The following is a 15,905-nucleotide window of genomic DNA, read 5'->3' on the forward strand; positions in this document are numbered from 1 at the left end:
CCTTGGGTCCTGGCGGTGTCACCCCAATTAGCAGCCATAGGTGATGGAGGTTGCATCAGAGAGGGTGGAGAAGTAGGCCCCCAGGAGGCTACTTTTGGTTGCTGTTTGCTTCCTCTTTCAAAGGCTAATTGGATTTGTTTGCTTTGCCACTGGGCCCTCTGAGGGTGCCTGGGCCTCCCTTGGAGCAGCTCCGCCACCCTCAGGTGGCCTTCTTAGTGTAGGACCTGGCCCTCAAGCCAAGGTGTGTAACAGGTCACCTGGAAAGATTGTTAAAATGCAAATGTTGGGCTTCCCGTAAGAGATTTGGGGGCAGGAGGCCTGTGGGCCTGAGCTGGGCTTCTGCATTTTTATTAAGTGCCCCTTCCACTCCCCCCACACCCACCGGCATAACCCATGCACCTGCGTTATGGTTCAGGATCCACCAAGAAGAGTAGTGACAAGAAGAGGTGATATGTGTAGCCACGTGGCCATGGTCAGTAGATAGACTACATAGCATAGCATTACCGTAAGACAAAAACACCTAGCCCCTGCTTAGTGCATGCTCTAGAAACCACAGCCTTTACATCACTCACCTTGCTGGCCAGTATTTATGAACTCACCCATTTAATCCTCACAGCAGCCTGAGAGGTGGGACTGTTAACAGCCCCATTTTACAGATGAGGAAGCTGAGGTTTAGAGCTGCAAAGCCCTTCACAAGGATCACCCTCTGGGGAACTTGAGCTGGCACCCAGGTCTGTCTAATATGATAGCTGGAGCCTTAATGCGGTCAGGTGCTGCCCTCACCTAAGCTGAGTTCTGAGCTTCTGTCTCCTCCTTTGTAAAACAGCACTAACGCTGTCTTCCTTGTTGCTGTTGTTGTCGGTGCATTGGAGTCAGTTCCAACTCATAGCCAACCTGTAGGACAGAGAACTGCCCCATCGGGGTTTCTTAGCCGTAATCTTTAAGGGAGCAGATGGTCAGGTCATTCTCCCACGGAGCAGCTGGGTGGGCTAGAACGGCCAACCTTTTAGTTAGCAGCTAGTCACTTAACCACTGCGCCACCAGGGCCCCTTTCCTTGCTGCTCCACTGTTGTAATTTAAAGGTTTAATAAGATAAAAAAATGAGAACATGTTTAGAAAATAACTGAGCAAGAAAGAAAAGGTGGCATTTTGAAGGTGAACGACGGTAAAGGTGGCAGTTTCTTGAGCTGTTACTGTTGCTGGGCCCAGGCTAAGAGTTGTGTCTCACGGCAGACATTTCCCCAACTGTGTATCGACCAGTCCACGTGGTTACACACAGGACCTCCTGTACTGCGTGCAGCAGGCCCACAAGGACCAGTGTTGTTATGATTGTGTAGACGAGGCGTCTGTGCCTCGGAGGTGAAGTGACTGGAGCAATGTCATACAGCAGCGAGGTGGCAGAGATGGGACTCCAACCACAGCTTTCCCACTCCAGCACCCAAGCAGTAGGTGCCCATGCCGTTACACCTGGCTGTCACACCTGGCTGTCACCTGTTGGGATCATCTGAGGATTGTTGAAAAACAAAATACTTGCTAGAGCCCTACCCTCAACCAGTTAAGTCAGAATCTCTAGGACAGAGGTTCTCAACAGGTCTGGGCGCCCGCCCCCCGCCCAACTGTCCCCTGGGGACATTAGACAATATCTAGACACATTTTTGGTTGTCACAATTGGGGAGGGGTGTGCAATTAGCATATAGTGTATAGAGGCCAGGGATGAAGTTAAACATCCTACACTACACAGATGTGACCCCACAACAAAGAGTTCAAAGCTAGTTCCTGTAAACTTGAATCCAACCCATGGCAACCCTGTGTGTGTCAGAGTAGAATTGTGCTCCATAGGGTTTCCGGTGGCTGGTTTTTCAGAAGATCACCACGCCTTTCTTCCGAGGCACCTCTGAGGAGACTCAAACTGCCAACCTTTCAGTTAGCAGCCAAGCACAGTAACCATTTGTGCCACTCAGGGACTCGTAACAAAGGATGACCCGGCCCCAAATGTGCCGAGGTTGAGAATTAGGACCTGGGTGCTGGTGTTTTTTAAACTCCCCAAGGGATGCCAATGTGCTAGGACTGAGCTGTGATGGGAAAGCAGTGCCTCTCAAAATCCACACCAAAACCTGTTGCCATCAAGTCAGTTCGCATTACCGTGACTCTGCAGGGCAGAGCAGAACTGCCCCATAGGGTTTCCAAGGCTTCAAGCTTTAGGGGAGCAAAAAGCCACATCTTTCTCCCATGGAGTAGCTGATGGGTTTGAACTGCCTACCTGTTGGTTTGCAGCCGAGTGCTTAATTACTGCGCTACCAGGGCTCCTTCTCAAACTGGATAAACCCAGTGCCCGGTGCCGTCAAGTCGATTCCGACTCATAGCGACCCTATAGGGCAGAGTAGAACTGCCCCATAGAGTTTCCAGGGAGTGCCTGGCGGATTTCAACTGCCGACCCTTTGGTTAGCAGCCATAGCACTTAACCACTATGCCACCAGGGTTTCCTCAAACTGGATAGTGCCTGAGAATTACCGGGAATCTTGTAGAAATGCAGATTCAGGTTCAGTAGGGCAGGGTGGGGCCTGACAGTCTGCATTTCTAACCGCTCTGTTAGGTGCTGATGCTTCTGGTCCACAGACCGCCCTTTGAGTAGCAAGACTGAAGTCTGGACGAAAGCGTACAGAAGGCCGGGCTGGACTCTGATGCTCTCTCCTTTCTATCTTTAAATTTTCATGAAAAAGGAATAGTTTTCCTAGTTTTTGCTTAGTGGGCCATACAAACTCGGCAAAGGGCTGATAGCTGAAACTGGGAGGCTTTGAAGGGGGACCAGTGAAGTTGCCTCAGGAAACAGAGGAGTTGTGTTCACAGCAATGCACAGTGGTTCATAGAGCAGCCACCAGGGCAGCTCCCACCCAGCCAAAGGCTCCGCTGGCCATGTCCAGTGCCCGGCTTGGCTTGCTGCCAGTCCCTGGCCGGCTCCCCCTGTGGTGATGACTCAGGCTTCCCACCTGTAAAATGGGAGGGGATGGCTCTTGCCAAAAGCTCCCAACTGCTCAGCTGCCCCTCAGCTTCATCAAAGGCACATCTTAAAAGCCAGGGACCTCCCTTTCCAGGTGACGTGGCTGTTGTTTTTTCACTACTTATAAATCTCCATTTGTGGCAGCTCAATTAGTAAGTCATCACAAAACTCCAGTATTGAAAGAAGGGATTAATACCACAGGCCATGTGGGAGACATTAGCAGCTTCTGTGGAGTGGCCGTTTTAATGCATACTCTTAGCCAGCAGCCCCTTGGACCAGCGGTTGGCAGGCTTGTCTCTGGGGCAGAGAGAGCCTAGGCCGAGCCAGGACAGGGAAATTGTCAGTGGGGTTGTCATGAGTCTTCAGGTGGTACTTTCAAAGTGAAGAAGTATCTGGAAGCATCTGGCCAGCCCACAACAGACTCCTTAAGTGTTGCCAAGTACAGTGTTCACAGAAGGAGCTGTTTGGATGTGGCCCCAGCAGCTCCGGGGTGATGGAGGAAGATGCTCGGCTGCCTGGAGGCACAGGCAGGCCTGGAGGGAAGGGTTAGGTTTGGACCTTGGCTTCATGTGGCTGCAGCTCGGCTTCCGGATGGGGAGGTTCATGAGAAGGCCTGGCCCTTGGCCCAGCTCCCCAGGCTTTGGGAGGAACCCCAGGAACCCCAGATGACTCACCCGGGGGACACCCAGCCTCTTTAGCCCACGCTTCGAAGGTGGGGCCTGCATGTAGATCACCAAGGTCTCACATGGTGGCTGGGCCCTGCTTCCCACCCTGCCCAGAGAAGGCAGCTGGGAGAGGGTCTTCATTCTTTCCTACAGCCTGCCTTCTGGAAGAATTGGTGGCTGGCTGGAGTGGCTAAGAGATTGGGCTGTGAAGTTGGACAACCCTGCTTTTAAGGGTTCATAGCTAAGCCTCACCGGCCTTGGTACATGACCTTCACAAGGAGGTCATGACCTGCACCAGTCAGTGACCCGACTTCTCTTAGCCTCTGTTTTTTCCCCAAATGCCAATAATTTTAATACTTCCCTTCTTGGAGGGTTGCTGTTAGCATTCACGTCTCAACATGGCACTCAATATAGGCCTGAGCCATCCCTCCCTCATTCACTCATTGTATCTATAAATGTAGATAGAGATATATATGGAGATACATGGAGCCCTGGTGGCACAGCGGTCAGGTGTTCAGCTGCTAGCCACAAGGTTGGCAGTTCAAATCCACCAGCCACGCTCCTTGGAAAAACTATGAGGCAGTTCTACTCTGTCCTGTAGGGTCTTTATGAGTCAAAATCGATTCAGTGGCAGCAGGTTATATCGGGATGTATAAATACGTCAAGATATATATCAAAAAATAGACATGTATCAAGATATATAGCTATATAAAGATGTATCTGTGTATAGAGAGATATAGCTGTATCGAGATTATTGGTGTTTAGAGATATATAACTATATAGGTATGTCTATCAAGATATACAATTATATTGAGACGTATTTATGTACTGAGTTATTTATCTATCTATCATCTACCTACCTACCTATCTCAGGCACCTTCTGCTAAGTCCTAGGCACTGTGCCCAGCCCTGGACTCTCACCAGCAGACAAAGCCAAGCCCCTCCCTCCTGGGGCTTACCTTATGAGGGGAGAGAGGGAAGACACACAAACCAATAAAAGCCCTACGTAATGTATCCCAAAGTGAGAAGCTCTGTAAGAACAGTGAGGCAAGGTAAAGTAGGATAAAGGAGAGAGAAGAGATGGGGGGTAGGTAATGCTGTTTTAACTGGGGGCTGAGGTGGTTCTGGGAAGTCTGTCTGAGGAGGCGATGTTTGCATAGAAACCGGCTAGAAGTGAGGGAGAGAGTCAGGGATGTAATAGAGGTAGAACTTTCCAAGCTGAGTGAGCAGCAAGTGCAAATTCTTGAAGGTAAGAGTGTGTTGGGTGTGTTTGAGAGGCAATGAGGAGGCCCGAAGAATCGAAAGCAGTTCCAGGGGTCAGGTCAGAGAGGTGGTGGAACAGGTCATGGGTGTCTTGAAGACCATGTTAAGGATTGTGAATGAATTGCAGATAAATGTGTCTGAAGCTTTCAGGAACAGGTCTTAAAGTTTTAGTGCTCAATTCGTTTAAGTTTTTTGACATCTAATGTAGGAAGAGAGAGTATGCCCTGACAAGGAAAACATCTTATGAAAAAACTGGTTTTCCCATTCCCTTTATTAAAAAAAATAGAGCAAGCATCAAATGCTGGTTACCACTATTCCTCCCTATAAGGAGAGGATCTGTGCCTTGATTCATGAAAATGAAGCATGCTGTTCAAGGAGAATTCACCCCAGTGATGGAGGATGCTTTCTCAAGAATGCACATTTGTAGAGTCACAGGTCATCAGGGGGTGCTGGGTCTATACTGGCAATGACAACAGAGTGATAAAGGTGGGCAGAGCATGTTGTGAGCTGGGTTGGAGTATCACATCACCATGAAACAAACTGTTTCTTTCCAAGAAGGCCAGAGGTCTCCTTTTTTCACAGGACTTCTCTTTTTCTCCCCCTCAGCCCAGCGTTCTGCCCACGAGCTGCCCATGGTTGAAAGACAGGACATTGACAGCTGCCTGGTCTACGGGGGCCAGCAGATGATCCTCACGGGACAGAACTTCACGGCCGAGTCCAAAGTCGTGTTTACTGAGAAGACCACAGGTCAGGCAGCCTTCAGGCTCTCATTCTTGTACTCTGAGGCTATACAAAAGTAAGCGTATTTTTCTCCTAAACAACATTGACTTGGGCGATAGATCCCATTGCATGGAGTTTTATACCCTGCTCTTTTTACTCACCGTGAGACACTTTCTGAGCCTTTGGTGATTATGATGGTGACTAGTCCACCCTGGTAAGAATGATCCAGAATGTATCTTTACTGATCCTACGTTGTTTTGTGGGATGTTAAGGTTGTTCCCCCTCCCCACTCTTTTTTCTTAAATTATTTTTTCATGTAGAGAAGTGATCTTTTTGCTATTATCAAGAAGGGAGACTGAACAGCACAGTGATTAAGTGTAGATATTCTGGCTCTGCTACTTGCTTGCTCTGTGGTCTTAAACACCAGTCACCTAACCTCTCTGCACCTCTGTTTCCTCATGTATGGCATGAAGGTAACAAAAGTTCTTAGCTCATAGTGTGATGACCAAGGTTTAATGAGTTAATAATGTTAAGTAATTATTACAGCACCGGATACATCATAAGCATTCAGTAACCATTGGCTACTTACATATTTTTTTTATGATAAATAGTGCTGTAATTACCCTTCTTATTAATCACTTTTTTAAAACCCTACAATTAACTTTTAGGGTTAATTAATTAATCTTATCATACGTGAATCTCTATGTGTATCTTTTTTATTTAGGGTTGATTCCTAACTGAAATTTTTGATAGTCATTTTTAAGGTTTTAAATATATATCACTAAAGTGGCTGGTGGATTCGAACTGCCAGCCTTTTGGTTAGCAGCCAAGCCCTTAACCACAGAGCCACCAGGGCTCCAAAATTATCTTCTAGGAATCTGTAAATTGACTGTTGCCTCAATACCACGTCATTAATCACTCTACTCCCAGAAGCACCATTTAAAAAACAGTCTTTGCTGAATTGATACTTTTTCACTTTGCATTTCTTTGCTGCAAGAGGTTTAATGGTTTTTGTTAGCCGTTTGTCTTCTTTCTTCCATGCACTGCCTGTTAATGTCCTTTGCCAGTGGGGACATGGTGAAAAGATAATTACCTGAAGTAGGAAAAACAACGAAGTTATGCAATTATTTGATAGATGGCTGCTAGGCCTAGGGTTTTTTTTTCTCTCTTTCCATTTTTTTCCTAGCAGATGTGATCAGTAGGTTGATTCAGAGGGAGTGGTGATATTTGCCTGTTTGCTTACTGTCCTGAGGCTGGTTCAGTTACTAACAGGCAGGCTGTCCGGTTGTAAGGTTCGTGCACGGCACAAGGGCACTTCCTCTGAAGGATGCCATTCAGATTGGATACATCATCGATTTGCAGGTGTACTAAGATGGTTTCTGACAGGTGGAAGCAGAGTGTCTTGGGGAGGGGACGCTTCATCCCAGTTCACACAAAGGCTTCTCCAGGGTTGGCCTGGCCGTGTGACCAGGCTTTGGGAACTGCTTTCTCACACTTCGAAAGCTTGCTGGGAGGCAGAATTTATTTTGAAGAGGTTCGATGAAGCCGTTGGCAGCAAAAAGGCATTAACTGAGACCAAGGCGGTGGGGAATGGAGAAAATGGCTGGGTTTGGGAGCGGCTTAGAAGGCGGAAGGGCCTGTCATTGAGTGTTTGATGGCTGGGGTGCTGCTGTGAGGGACTAGGAGTACAGAGCGGGCAGGCCAGCCCGGCTTCCCAACTCAGCTGTGCAGCTCACCTGTGGCGTCACCTGCGGAAGGTCGTCTTCCCCTGTCCCCATCTGAAAAACAGGAACAATGGTAGCACCTACCCCACCAGGGGAGCCCTGATGGCACAGTGGTTTAAAGCTCGGCTCCTAACCAAACGGTCAGCAGTTCAAATCCACCATCTGTTCCTTGGAAACCTTATGGGGCAGTTCTGCTCTCCCCATAGGGTTGCTATGAGTCAGAATCGACTTGATGATCATGGTTTTTTTTTACCCTTCCAGGAGAGGTTTGAATGTGTTGAGGCAAGTAGAACTGTGCTCTGTAGCGAATACAGTAACACATGTGAAAGCCGAAACCGGTGTAAGGTAGAAACCTGTCAGAAAAGGAAAACTGAGGTATTTTCCACTGAAGCAAGTGATAGAAGAGTGGTAAGACTGTACCCTGTCAAAGGCAGAAAACTTGTGAGAGCTGGAAAAACAAGGCAGTCCCGTTGAGTTCCAGCTCTCAGAGGTTTTAGTGCACTGTTTGTAGTTGTTACTTCTTAGGGTTAAGGCGGAAACCCCGGTGGCATAGTGATTAAGAGTTTGGCTGCTAACCAAAAGGTTGGCAGTTCAAATCCACCAGGCGCTCCTTGGAAACCCTGTGGGGCAGTTCTGCTCTGTTCTATAGGGTCATTATGAGTTGGAATCTAATCGATGGCAATGGAGTTGGGTTAGGGTTAAGGCCTAAGTGTGGTGTAATGGATCCAAAGGCCGTGCCCCTTTTTAAGGGTCTTGATGCATTTGGGGGGAGGCTTCTTTTTCAGCTGGGGAAACATTAAAAAAATACTCTCTGCGGCAAGAATTTGGTGCGCTTTCACGAAAGGCAGAGAGCAAACCGATGTGGCTGGAGTAGAGGCCGGTGAACCCTGGGAGGTATATTTGGATGAGCAGCCAGGGTCCAGAATAGAGTGGTCTCCCAGTGCCACATAGAGACATTGGCTGTGTTTGGTCTGTACATGGGAAAGGTAATAGGGAGTCATCGTGGGTTCTTGAGTAAGGGAGTGGCACAAAATGTCAGTGACCAACTAAGCATAGCCTCTCTTGCTTTGATGCATCTCCAGTACCAGGAAACGAGCCTGCTGGCTGTCTGAAGAAGCATATGGCTTCAAAGTGCCTTATTGGCAGAGGGGAAAATGCTAATAAGATACACTTGCCATTATAACTTATCTTCACAGTGCTGCTTTGAAGACTTTTTCATATGAATTTCCTATGAATAATTCCATATGCATGTGAATCGCCCTCTCAGCATCTCCAGGCCGCTCTGGATTAAAGACGTTTTTGTCCTCTGGTGGAAGAGATTTGGCTTCAGTGGCCAGCCTCACCGCGCCGCACCGCCCCCCCCCGCCCCGCCTCTCGGGTTGGAAAATGACACTTGAAAGAGAGAGCTGGGCCCACAGTGTGACTGCCCAGATTAATCTGACCCTAAAGTCATTAAGCAGATAAGGAAGATGGCCAAGTGTCTCATAGGTTCGAAAGGCCGTTAGTGATGGAGCGCTCAGACCACAGGGCCCGGGTCTAAATATCTTGTCTCTCACGTCCAGAGCGGCAGTGTTTCCATAGCAGGCTGGTGGAACGAGAAGGGAAAGGTTCAGAGGTCTAGTCCTACTGAGTTCTTTGTGGAGTTAGGAGCCAGTCGACCCTCAACCCACTTGGGAGTGCACTCACTTTTGAAGCTACCCAAGGGTGTCAGTGAAGTATTTTTGAGTAAATGCATGGACACTGAATGAACAAATGAACCAATGAGCAGCATTTTTTCTTTAGCTTCTCCTCTTGATCTCAGAAGGGATTTCACATGCTTACCTCCTGAAGAGAGGAAAGCAGAGCCTGTTTCATCTTTGAAAAGTTGAGTGTTAAACAAAGAGTAATAATAAGACCTCCCTGTTACTGAATACCATCTCTGGAGGGCCCTCTGCCAGCCCCTGTGCACACAGAGTCTTATCAAACCCTCCTGGCATCTGTGGGAGGCAGGCAGATCATGTCCAGCATTGTCCCATTGTCCGCAGGCCTCAGTTTTCCCCTCTGTAAAATGGAGATAACAGTCCTTTCCTCCTACAGTTAAATGTAGACATGAGAAGTGTGTGCTTAGCGTGTAGTAGGTGCTCATTGAATGTTAGTTATTGTTACGTTCTCTCCAACATTTTCAATTCTTGGGTTCTTAGCATAGTCAGTATTTATCTGGCACATGCTGCCCCAGGTGCTGTGCTGGGCAGGCATTGGGAGGCCGTCCACAGTGGTGGCTACAAGCACAGCCTCTGAGGTCGAGTCGCCTGGGTTTGAATCCCTGGCCTGCCAGTTAGGAGCTGTGTCACACTGGGCAAGTCGCCTCACCTCTCTGAGACAGCATTTCTTCTTTTATAAGATACAGATTATGGTAGTATCTACTTCTCTTGGAGAAGGAGCTCTGGTAGTGCAATGGTTAGGTCCTCAGCTGCTAACAGAATGGTTGGCAGCTGGAACCCACCCAACAGCAACTCAGGAGAAAGACCTCTGGTGATCTGCTCCCGTAAAGACTACAGCCTAGATAACCCTGTGGGGCAGCTCTGCTCTGTCAGATGGAGTTGCTGTGAGTCGAGAATTGACTTGATACACTTAACAACAATAGCTCCTCTGGGGAAAGTGGGCAGATTAAATGAGATCATCATATGGGTTAGGCTCTTAGCTTAGGGCTTGGCACATGGTAAATGCTCATTTAGTTAGCATCTATTATCAGTACCATTCCCTGTAGCTGTGGAAGGAGAGAGATGAGTAAGATTGTATCTCATGCAACCAGGAGACATTAAAAACAATTAATAACAATACAACCTGTGCCAGGCCTTGTTCGAAGCACTTTGTATGTATTAACTAATTTGATTCCTCATGATAGCCCTATAAGGTGGGTTACTGTTCTCGTGGTTTTACTGATGAGAAACAGCACAGAGGGGTTAAGTGACTTAGTGAAGATCACATAGCTGGTAAATGGCAGTGCTGGGATTGGACCCCAGGCAGCCTGACTCCAGAGTCTGCACCTTCCACCCTTAGCTGCCTTACTGTGAAAAAGCTTAGAACCAGGTTATTTTGCCTGAAGACCCTTCAGCTGCTCCGAGCTACTGACTGGAACCCATGAGACTTGAATTCCCAGTGGACTACTGGGGTCAAGAGGATCCATTTCAACCCTTTCATGCCCAGCTAAAGAATACTGAGCAAATGCAGTTGCTGGGTGCATGACAACAGACAAGCAGTGGGACGAGAGATGCCCCTGAGTCCCCAAGAAGAGGTGGGCTTCCCTGGGTGAACGTCTGGCTCCCAGGAGCTCTGACAGAAGGGGGCTTGCGTGGGGTTTGCCAGGAGCTGGTCCTGCTCTTTTGACCCCAAGGACTCACCACCCAGCCTGGGGCTGCCTTCTGCAGAGGGAATCCCTGTTGCTCAACTTCTTTTTTCCAAAACGCATCCCCGTTGCCATCTCCATGGACATTTGGGCTGCCGGGGGCGGGGTGGAGTGGAACAGCTGAAGTTTTCCAAGGAAGGGGAATCCCAGCTGGTTCTCACATTAAGGAAAGGTGACAGCCTCCCAGGCTAATCTTAGCCCCCGCGTTTGGTCATCGGCACTACCGGCTCCAATATTCTTTTTATAGCTGCGGACTAAAATGGAATTGGCAGTTTCCACTCCAGCAAGATGACAAATTGGAGAACGGTGGAAAAACAGTAGGAGCGGGCAATGTGGTGTTTCTGAAGTTAAAAAAGCCTGGTGTTTTGGAAAATGGCATCTTATTTATAGCAGCAGTAATAATAATGATTCTAATATTATTTTTATTACTATTTTTAATTATTTTCATGGCTTACAAGAGCCGTGTATGATCTGGCCCTTGCCCACCTCTCCGATCTCAGCTTTTTCAACTCTCTGTCTTGCTCACTTGGCTGTAGCTACGCGTGTCTCCGTTCTGTCCTCAAACACCCCAAGCTCACTTCTGTCTGAGGACCTTCGCTTTTGCTGCTGCCTCTTAGAATGTTCCTCCATCATTTCCTTTAAAAAAAAAAAAAAACAACTCAGATATGTATTTTTTTATATTATTTAAAAAATTTTTTTTTATTGAACTTTAGATAAAGGTTTACAGAACAAACTAGTTTCTCATCATGGACAGTAAGCACATACGCTGTTCTATGACATTGGTTAACAACCCCATGACATGTCAACACTCTCCCTTCTCAACCTTGGGTTCCCTATTACCAGCTTTCCTGTTCCCTCCTACCTTACAGTCCCTGCCCCAGGGCTGCTGTGCCCCTTTAGTCTTGTTTTGTTACAATGGACTGTTCAGTCTTTGGCTAAAGGGTGAACCTCATGAGTGGCCTTATCGCTGAGCTGAAACGGGGTCCGGGGGCCATACTCTCAGGGTTTCTCCAGTCTCTGTCAGGCCAGCAAGTCTGATCTTTCTTTTTGAGTTAGAATTTTGTTCTACATTTTTCTCCAGCTCTGCCCGGGACCCTCAATTGTGATCCCTGTCAGAGCAGTCACTGGACACCATCTAGTTGTACTGGACTCAGTCTGGTGGAGGCCACGGTAGATGTGGTCCATTAGTCCTTTGGACTAATCTTTGCCTTATGTCTTTAGTTTTCTTCATTCTTCCTTGTTTCCAAAGGGATGAGACCAGTGGAGTGTCCGAGATGGCCACTCACAGGCCATTAAGATCCCAGACACTACTCACCAATCAGATATATATTTTTAACATTATTTTATGAAATAAAACATCACAAATACAGTTAACCCCCCGTGTGCCCTCTCTTCCTAACCCTTTCCTCCGCCCCGAGTAGGTGACCACTATGTTGAATTTTGTTTGTCCACCCACATATGTGTATCCCTAATAGTCTGTAGTATTGTATTGTGTTGCATACTTTTAAATTAACCAGATGGATTCATACTGACCATTTTCTTCTACAACTTGCATTTTTCATTCAGTTTTGTTTTGGGGACTTGTTTACAGATACTCCTAAGTACTGTATAATGTGTAAATATAGCATAACATTCTTATCAGTTCTCCTGTTGATGTACATTCAGGTTGTTTCCCAATTGTGAAAGCCGACAATGTTCCAGTGCACATTTTTGTGTGTGACTTTCCTGTGCACACATGCACGAATATACTAAGGTATACCCCAAGGAATAGAATTGCTGGGATCCCAGGCATACATTCTTCAATTTCACTCGTTACTGCTAAATTTTTCTTCCAAGTGGCCATACCAATCACTGGAGTCTTTGAAGCAGGGCTGTGACATAGACCCGAACCCATTGCCCTTGAGTCGATTCTGACTCATAGCAACCCTATAGGACAAAGTAGAACTGCCCCCATAGCATTCCTAAGGAGCGGCTGGTGGGTTTGAACTGCCAGTCTTTTGATTAGCAGCAGGTCTCTTAACCACTGTGCCACCTTGGATCCATGACAGACCAGTGGTTCTCAAATTGTGACCCAGGGACCCTGTAGGTCTGGAGCCCATCATTTCTTTATAAAGGTACCTCCTTCTCATCCTTAAGTCTCTGCCCAAAAGTCACTTCAATGAGATCCTCCTTAGCCATCTGTTCTGAAGCTGTCCACCCTCCCCCACAATCCTGTCACCTTCTGTCCCATGGGCCTGTTCTGTTTCCCTGTGGCAGTTGACACTACTGAAGTGATCTTGTTTATTCATCTATTATCCGGTCTCCCACACAAGACTGTTCCTTGAGGGTAGGAACTTGGTATTTGCTGCTGTATCTACAACATCTAGAACAGCCTCTGGCACGTAGTAGGTGGTCCATGCATTGTGTTGAGTACATGTATTACCTCCTTTCATTGCCGCCCAGCCCTGAGAGGCAAATGGCATTATCTCCATTTTAAAGATAAGGTAACCGAGGCTCAGAGATGTCAGGGTCCCTGGTCAGCTGGTGACAGCTCAGACTCCAAGGCAACGTTTATCTTCAACTCCTGAGTAATATCTCGAGTCATGGCAAAGAGGACAAACAGAAACCAAACAGAATGATTGGGATCTTTGCTATTTATCACTCTCAGTCGTTGCTGAAAGCCTATATATATTCTCTGAAATTTAAAAAAACATGTAACCTTCCAAGTGAGGTTCAGGCTTGCTGGGACATCCAGGCTATTACTGACTTCAGCTGGTAACCCTGGCCCTGGGCCACCGGGGCCCCAGGCGGAGTCGGGGGTCCCAGCAAAACATTGCAAAACAGGAAAAAATCTAAGGACACAAAAATAAAAGTGATGTGGCAGCGGAAATGGGGTTGCCATGGCTTCCAGAGACTCGCTGTGACTGGGCGGGATCCAGTGTTTTGGAAGGTTCCTCCACATGACACAGGGCGTTGGAATTTTTCAGCTGGTAAATCCTTCTTAATTCAGGCCCCCACTCCCTCCCGGCCAAGGAACTCCCTGGCCCTCTGTGTCCTGCGGGGGTGTAGGTTGGAAACCGGCCTGTTTTGGATTACTCAGCTTTGAAACTTAAATTGTTTGAAGAAAATTTTTGTTTTGTTTTGTTGGCCGATTTTCTTGGAACGGGCAATGGCTGAGGCTCCCATCACCTATCAAGAGACAAATTGATTTTTTAGAAGCGTGGTGTGGGTGGTGGAATTCCCTCTTTCCCACTGAGTCATCATATCCTGGCATGAGTCACTTCATCACTTGGAGTTCCCCAATGGTTGTGTTTTGAGCTTTGTTTAATAAATACAAATGCATATACTGAAAATAAACTTTTTTTGATAATTTAGGTGTTTTTCCAGAAATCTAGTATCCTGGGAAAATTGGAACAAGCTTAGAAAAGATACCACCTCCTACCACCTGTTTCTTCCCCCGGGTTTCATTTTGCCTGGTGTGGAGATCTCTGGAACAGAAGACCTGGGATGGGAGGGCCTAGATTGGGCTTCCCTTTGGGAACTGTCAGACTTGAGGCTGGGCTGTGCATGAGTAAGGCTGTGCCGACCTTTGCCCTCGGTGACTCAAGTCTGCAGTGCCACAGGCCCTCTGGGATGGAGCCCGCCACTTATGCATAGCTGGCTGTGACGTGGCGCTTTCATCCAAAGAAAGGCCAGATTGCAGCTCCACAGCCTCACTAGAGACCAAGAAACGGTCTCTTGTTCAGAGGGCTAGATATTGACCCAAACTCTGGTCCCTTGAATTCAAGAACTGCCTTTGGAGTTCATTCTACTTGAATGCCTTTGAAAGAGGCCTCAGGGAAGTGAGTTTCCTAATTAACTTGGGTCCAGGTGTTTTTATAAACAGAAATTGTTCTTGGTCGCAAAAGGCCTTTACGAAATTTTCAGTTAGTGGGCTGGATTTTTGTTCATCAGGCTGGCTTGGATGGAAGCCTGGATCCACCTCACGCTATGTCAGCTTGGGGTCAGTTTCCTCATCTTTAAAATGGGGTTGGTGGTAGCTTAGCAATACAAGTAGGTCAAGAATCTGACAGTGTCAGACACATAGTGGGTGCTCAGAAAATGTCAGTTGACCTTCTGTGTGCCCTCTAGGAGCTCACTTTACTTAATAAGGAGTCAGGAAGGCAGGCCCATGATGAGTACTTGACTGGGAGAAGGCCTCTTGCTGGCACTGGTAAATTTCTCTCCTCACCCTTGAACCTTGGCCTCCTGGAATCAGGCTCTGACGGAGCTGGAGGAGCTTGACTGATCGTCCCCTCCCTTTTCCCCTCCACCTTTTTACAGATGGGGAAGCTGAGTCACACAGTGTGGTTGAGAGACTTCCTCGAGGTAACAGAACTTGTCAGTGGCAGGGCTGGGCCTGAAACCCCAGTTTCCTGGTTCCCAGAGCAACAGGCTATATATGAAACCTGTGTGGATCATCTGCAGAAGATAGCCTGTTCCTCAGAAAGTGATCAAGTCTGGAGCGGGGTGAAAGATAAGCTGAGATCCCTCCAGGGATGGAAAACTGACCAGGCTGTGAACATTGCAGCCTCCTTCTGCTTATTAGACCCTCATCACCCCCCCAAAAACCAAACCATTTGCTGTGGAGTTGGCCCTGACTCATGGTGACCCCGTGTGTAGCAGAGGAAAATGGTGCTCCATACGATTTTCAATGGCCGATTTTTAGGAAGATGACCAGGCTTTGCTTCTGAGATGCCTCTGGGTGGACTCAAACCACCAACCTTTCAGTTAGCAGCTGAGCGCGTTACCTGAATGCACCATTCAGGGACTCCCAGTAGACCGCAGTATTCCCATATTTGTTCTGCTGGTATTTATTGAGCACCCCCTGGGTGCGGATTCTGCGCCAGGCACTCGGAACTCAGCAGCAAACGTGGCAGATGGGTCTTTGTTCCACGGGGGTGGACTGTATCAAACACGTTCATGAGCAGGGTGTTTTCAGATGGTGAGGGTTCTATGAAGTCGGTGAAAACCAGGTAATAGGAGAGAAAGCAGTGAGGGCCGGGTGAGGGGCTGCCTCAGAGTCGGAGTGATGAAATATAGGATGCTCGATTAAATTCGAATCCCAAAGAATATTGTTTAAACAACAACAACAACAAGCCTCAAAACCCAAACTCCTTGCTGTTGAGTCA

General features: G+C 47.6%; 1 protein-coding gene across 5 annotated transcripts in view; it reads left to right on the forward strand.

Annotated features, from left to right (window-relative positions):
- NFATC2 (nuclear factor of activated T cells 2) overlaps positions 1-15,905 on the forward strand; it is a 166,714-nt gene that overhangs the window by 86,266 nt on the left and 64,543 nt on the right. For all 5 annotated transcript variants that reach the window (XM_049868794.1, XM_049868795.1, XM_049868793.1 and 2 more), the window contains exon 6: positions 5,533-5,673. In XM_049868794.1, the coding sequence (XP_049724751.1) occupies positions 5,533-5,673 (141 nt within the window). The remainder of the gene's footprint in view (positions 1-5,532; positions 5,674-15,905) is intronic.

This window comes from Elephas maximus, chromosome 25 (genome assembly GCF_024166365.1).
Source record: "Elephas maximus indicus isolate mEleMax1 chromosome 25, mEleMax1 primary haplotype, whole genome shotgun sequence".
Taxonomy (NCBI): Eukaryota; Metazoa; Chordata; class Mammalia; order Proboscidea; family Elephantidae; genus Elephas; species Elephas maximus.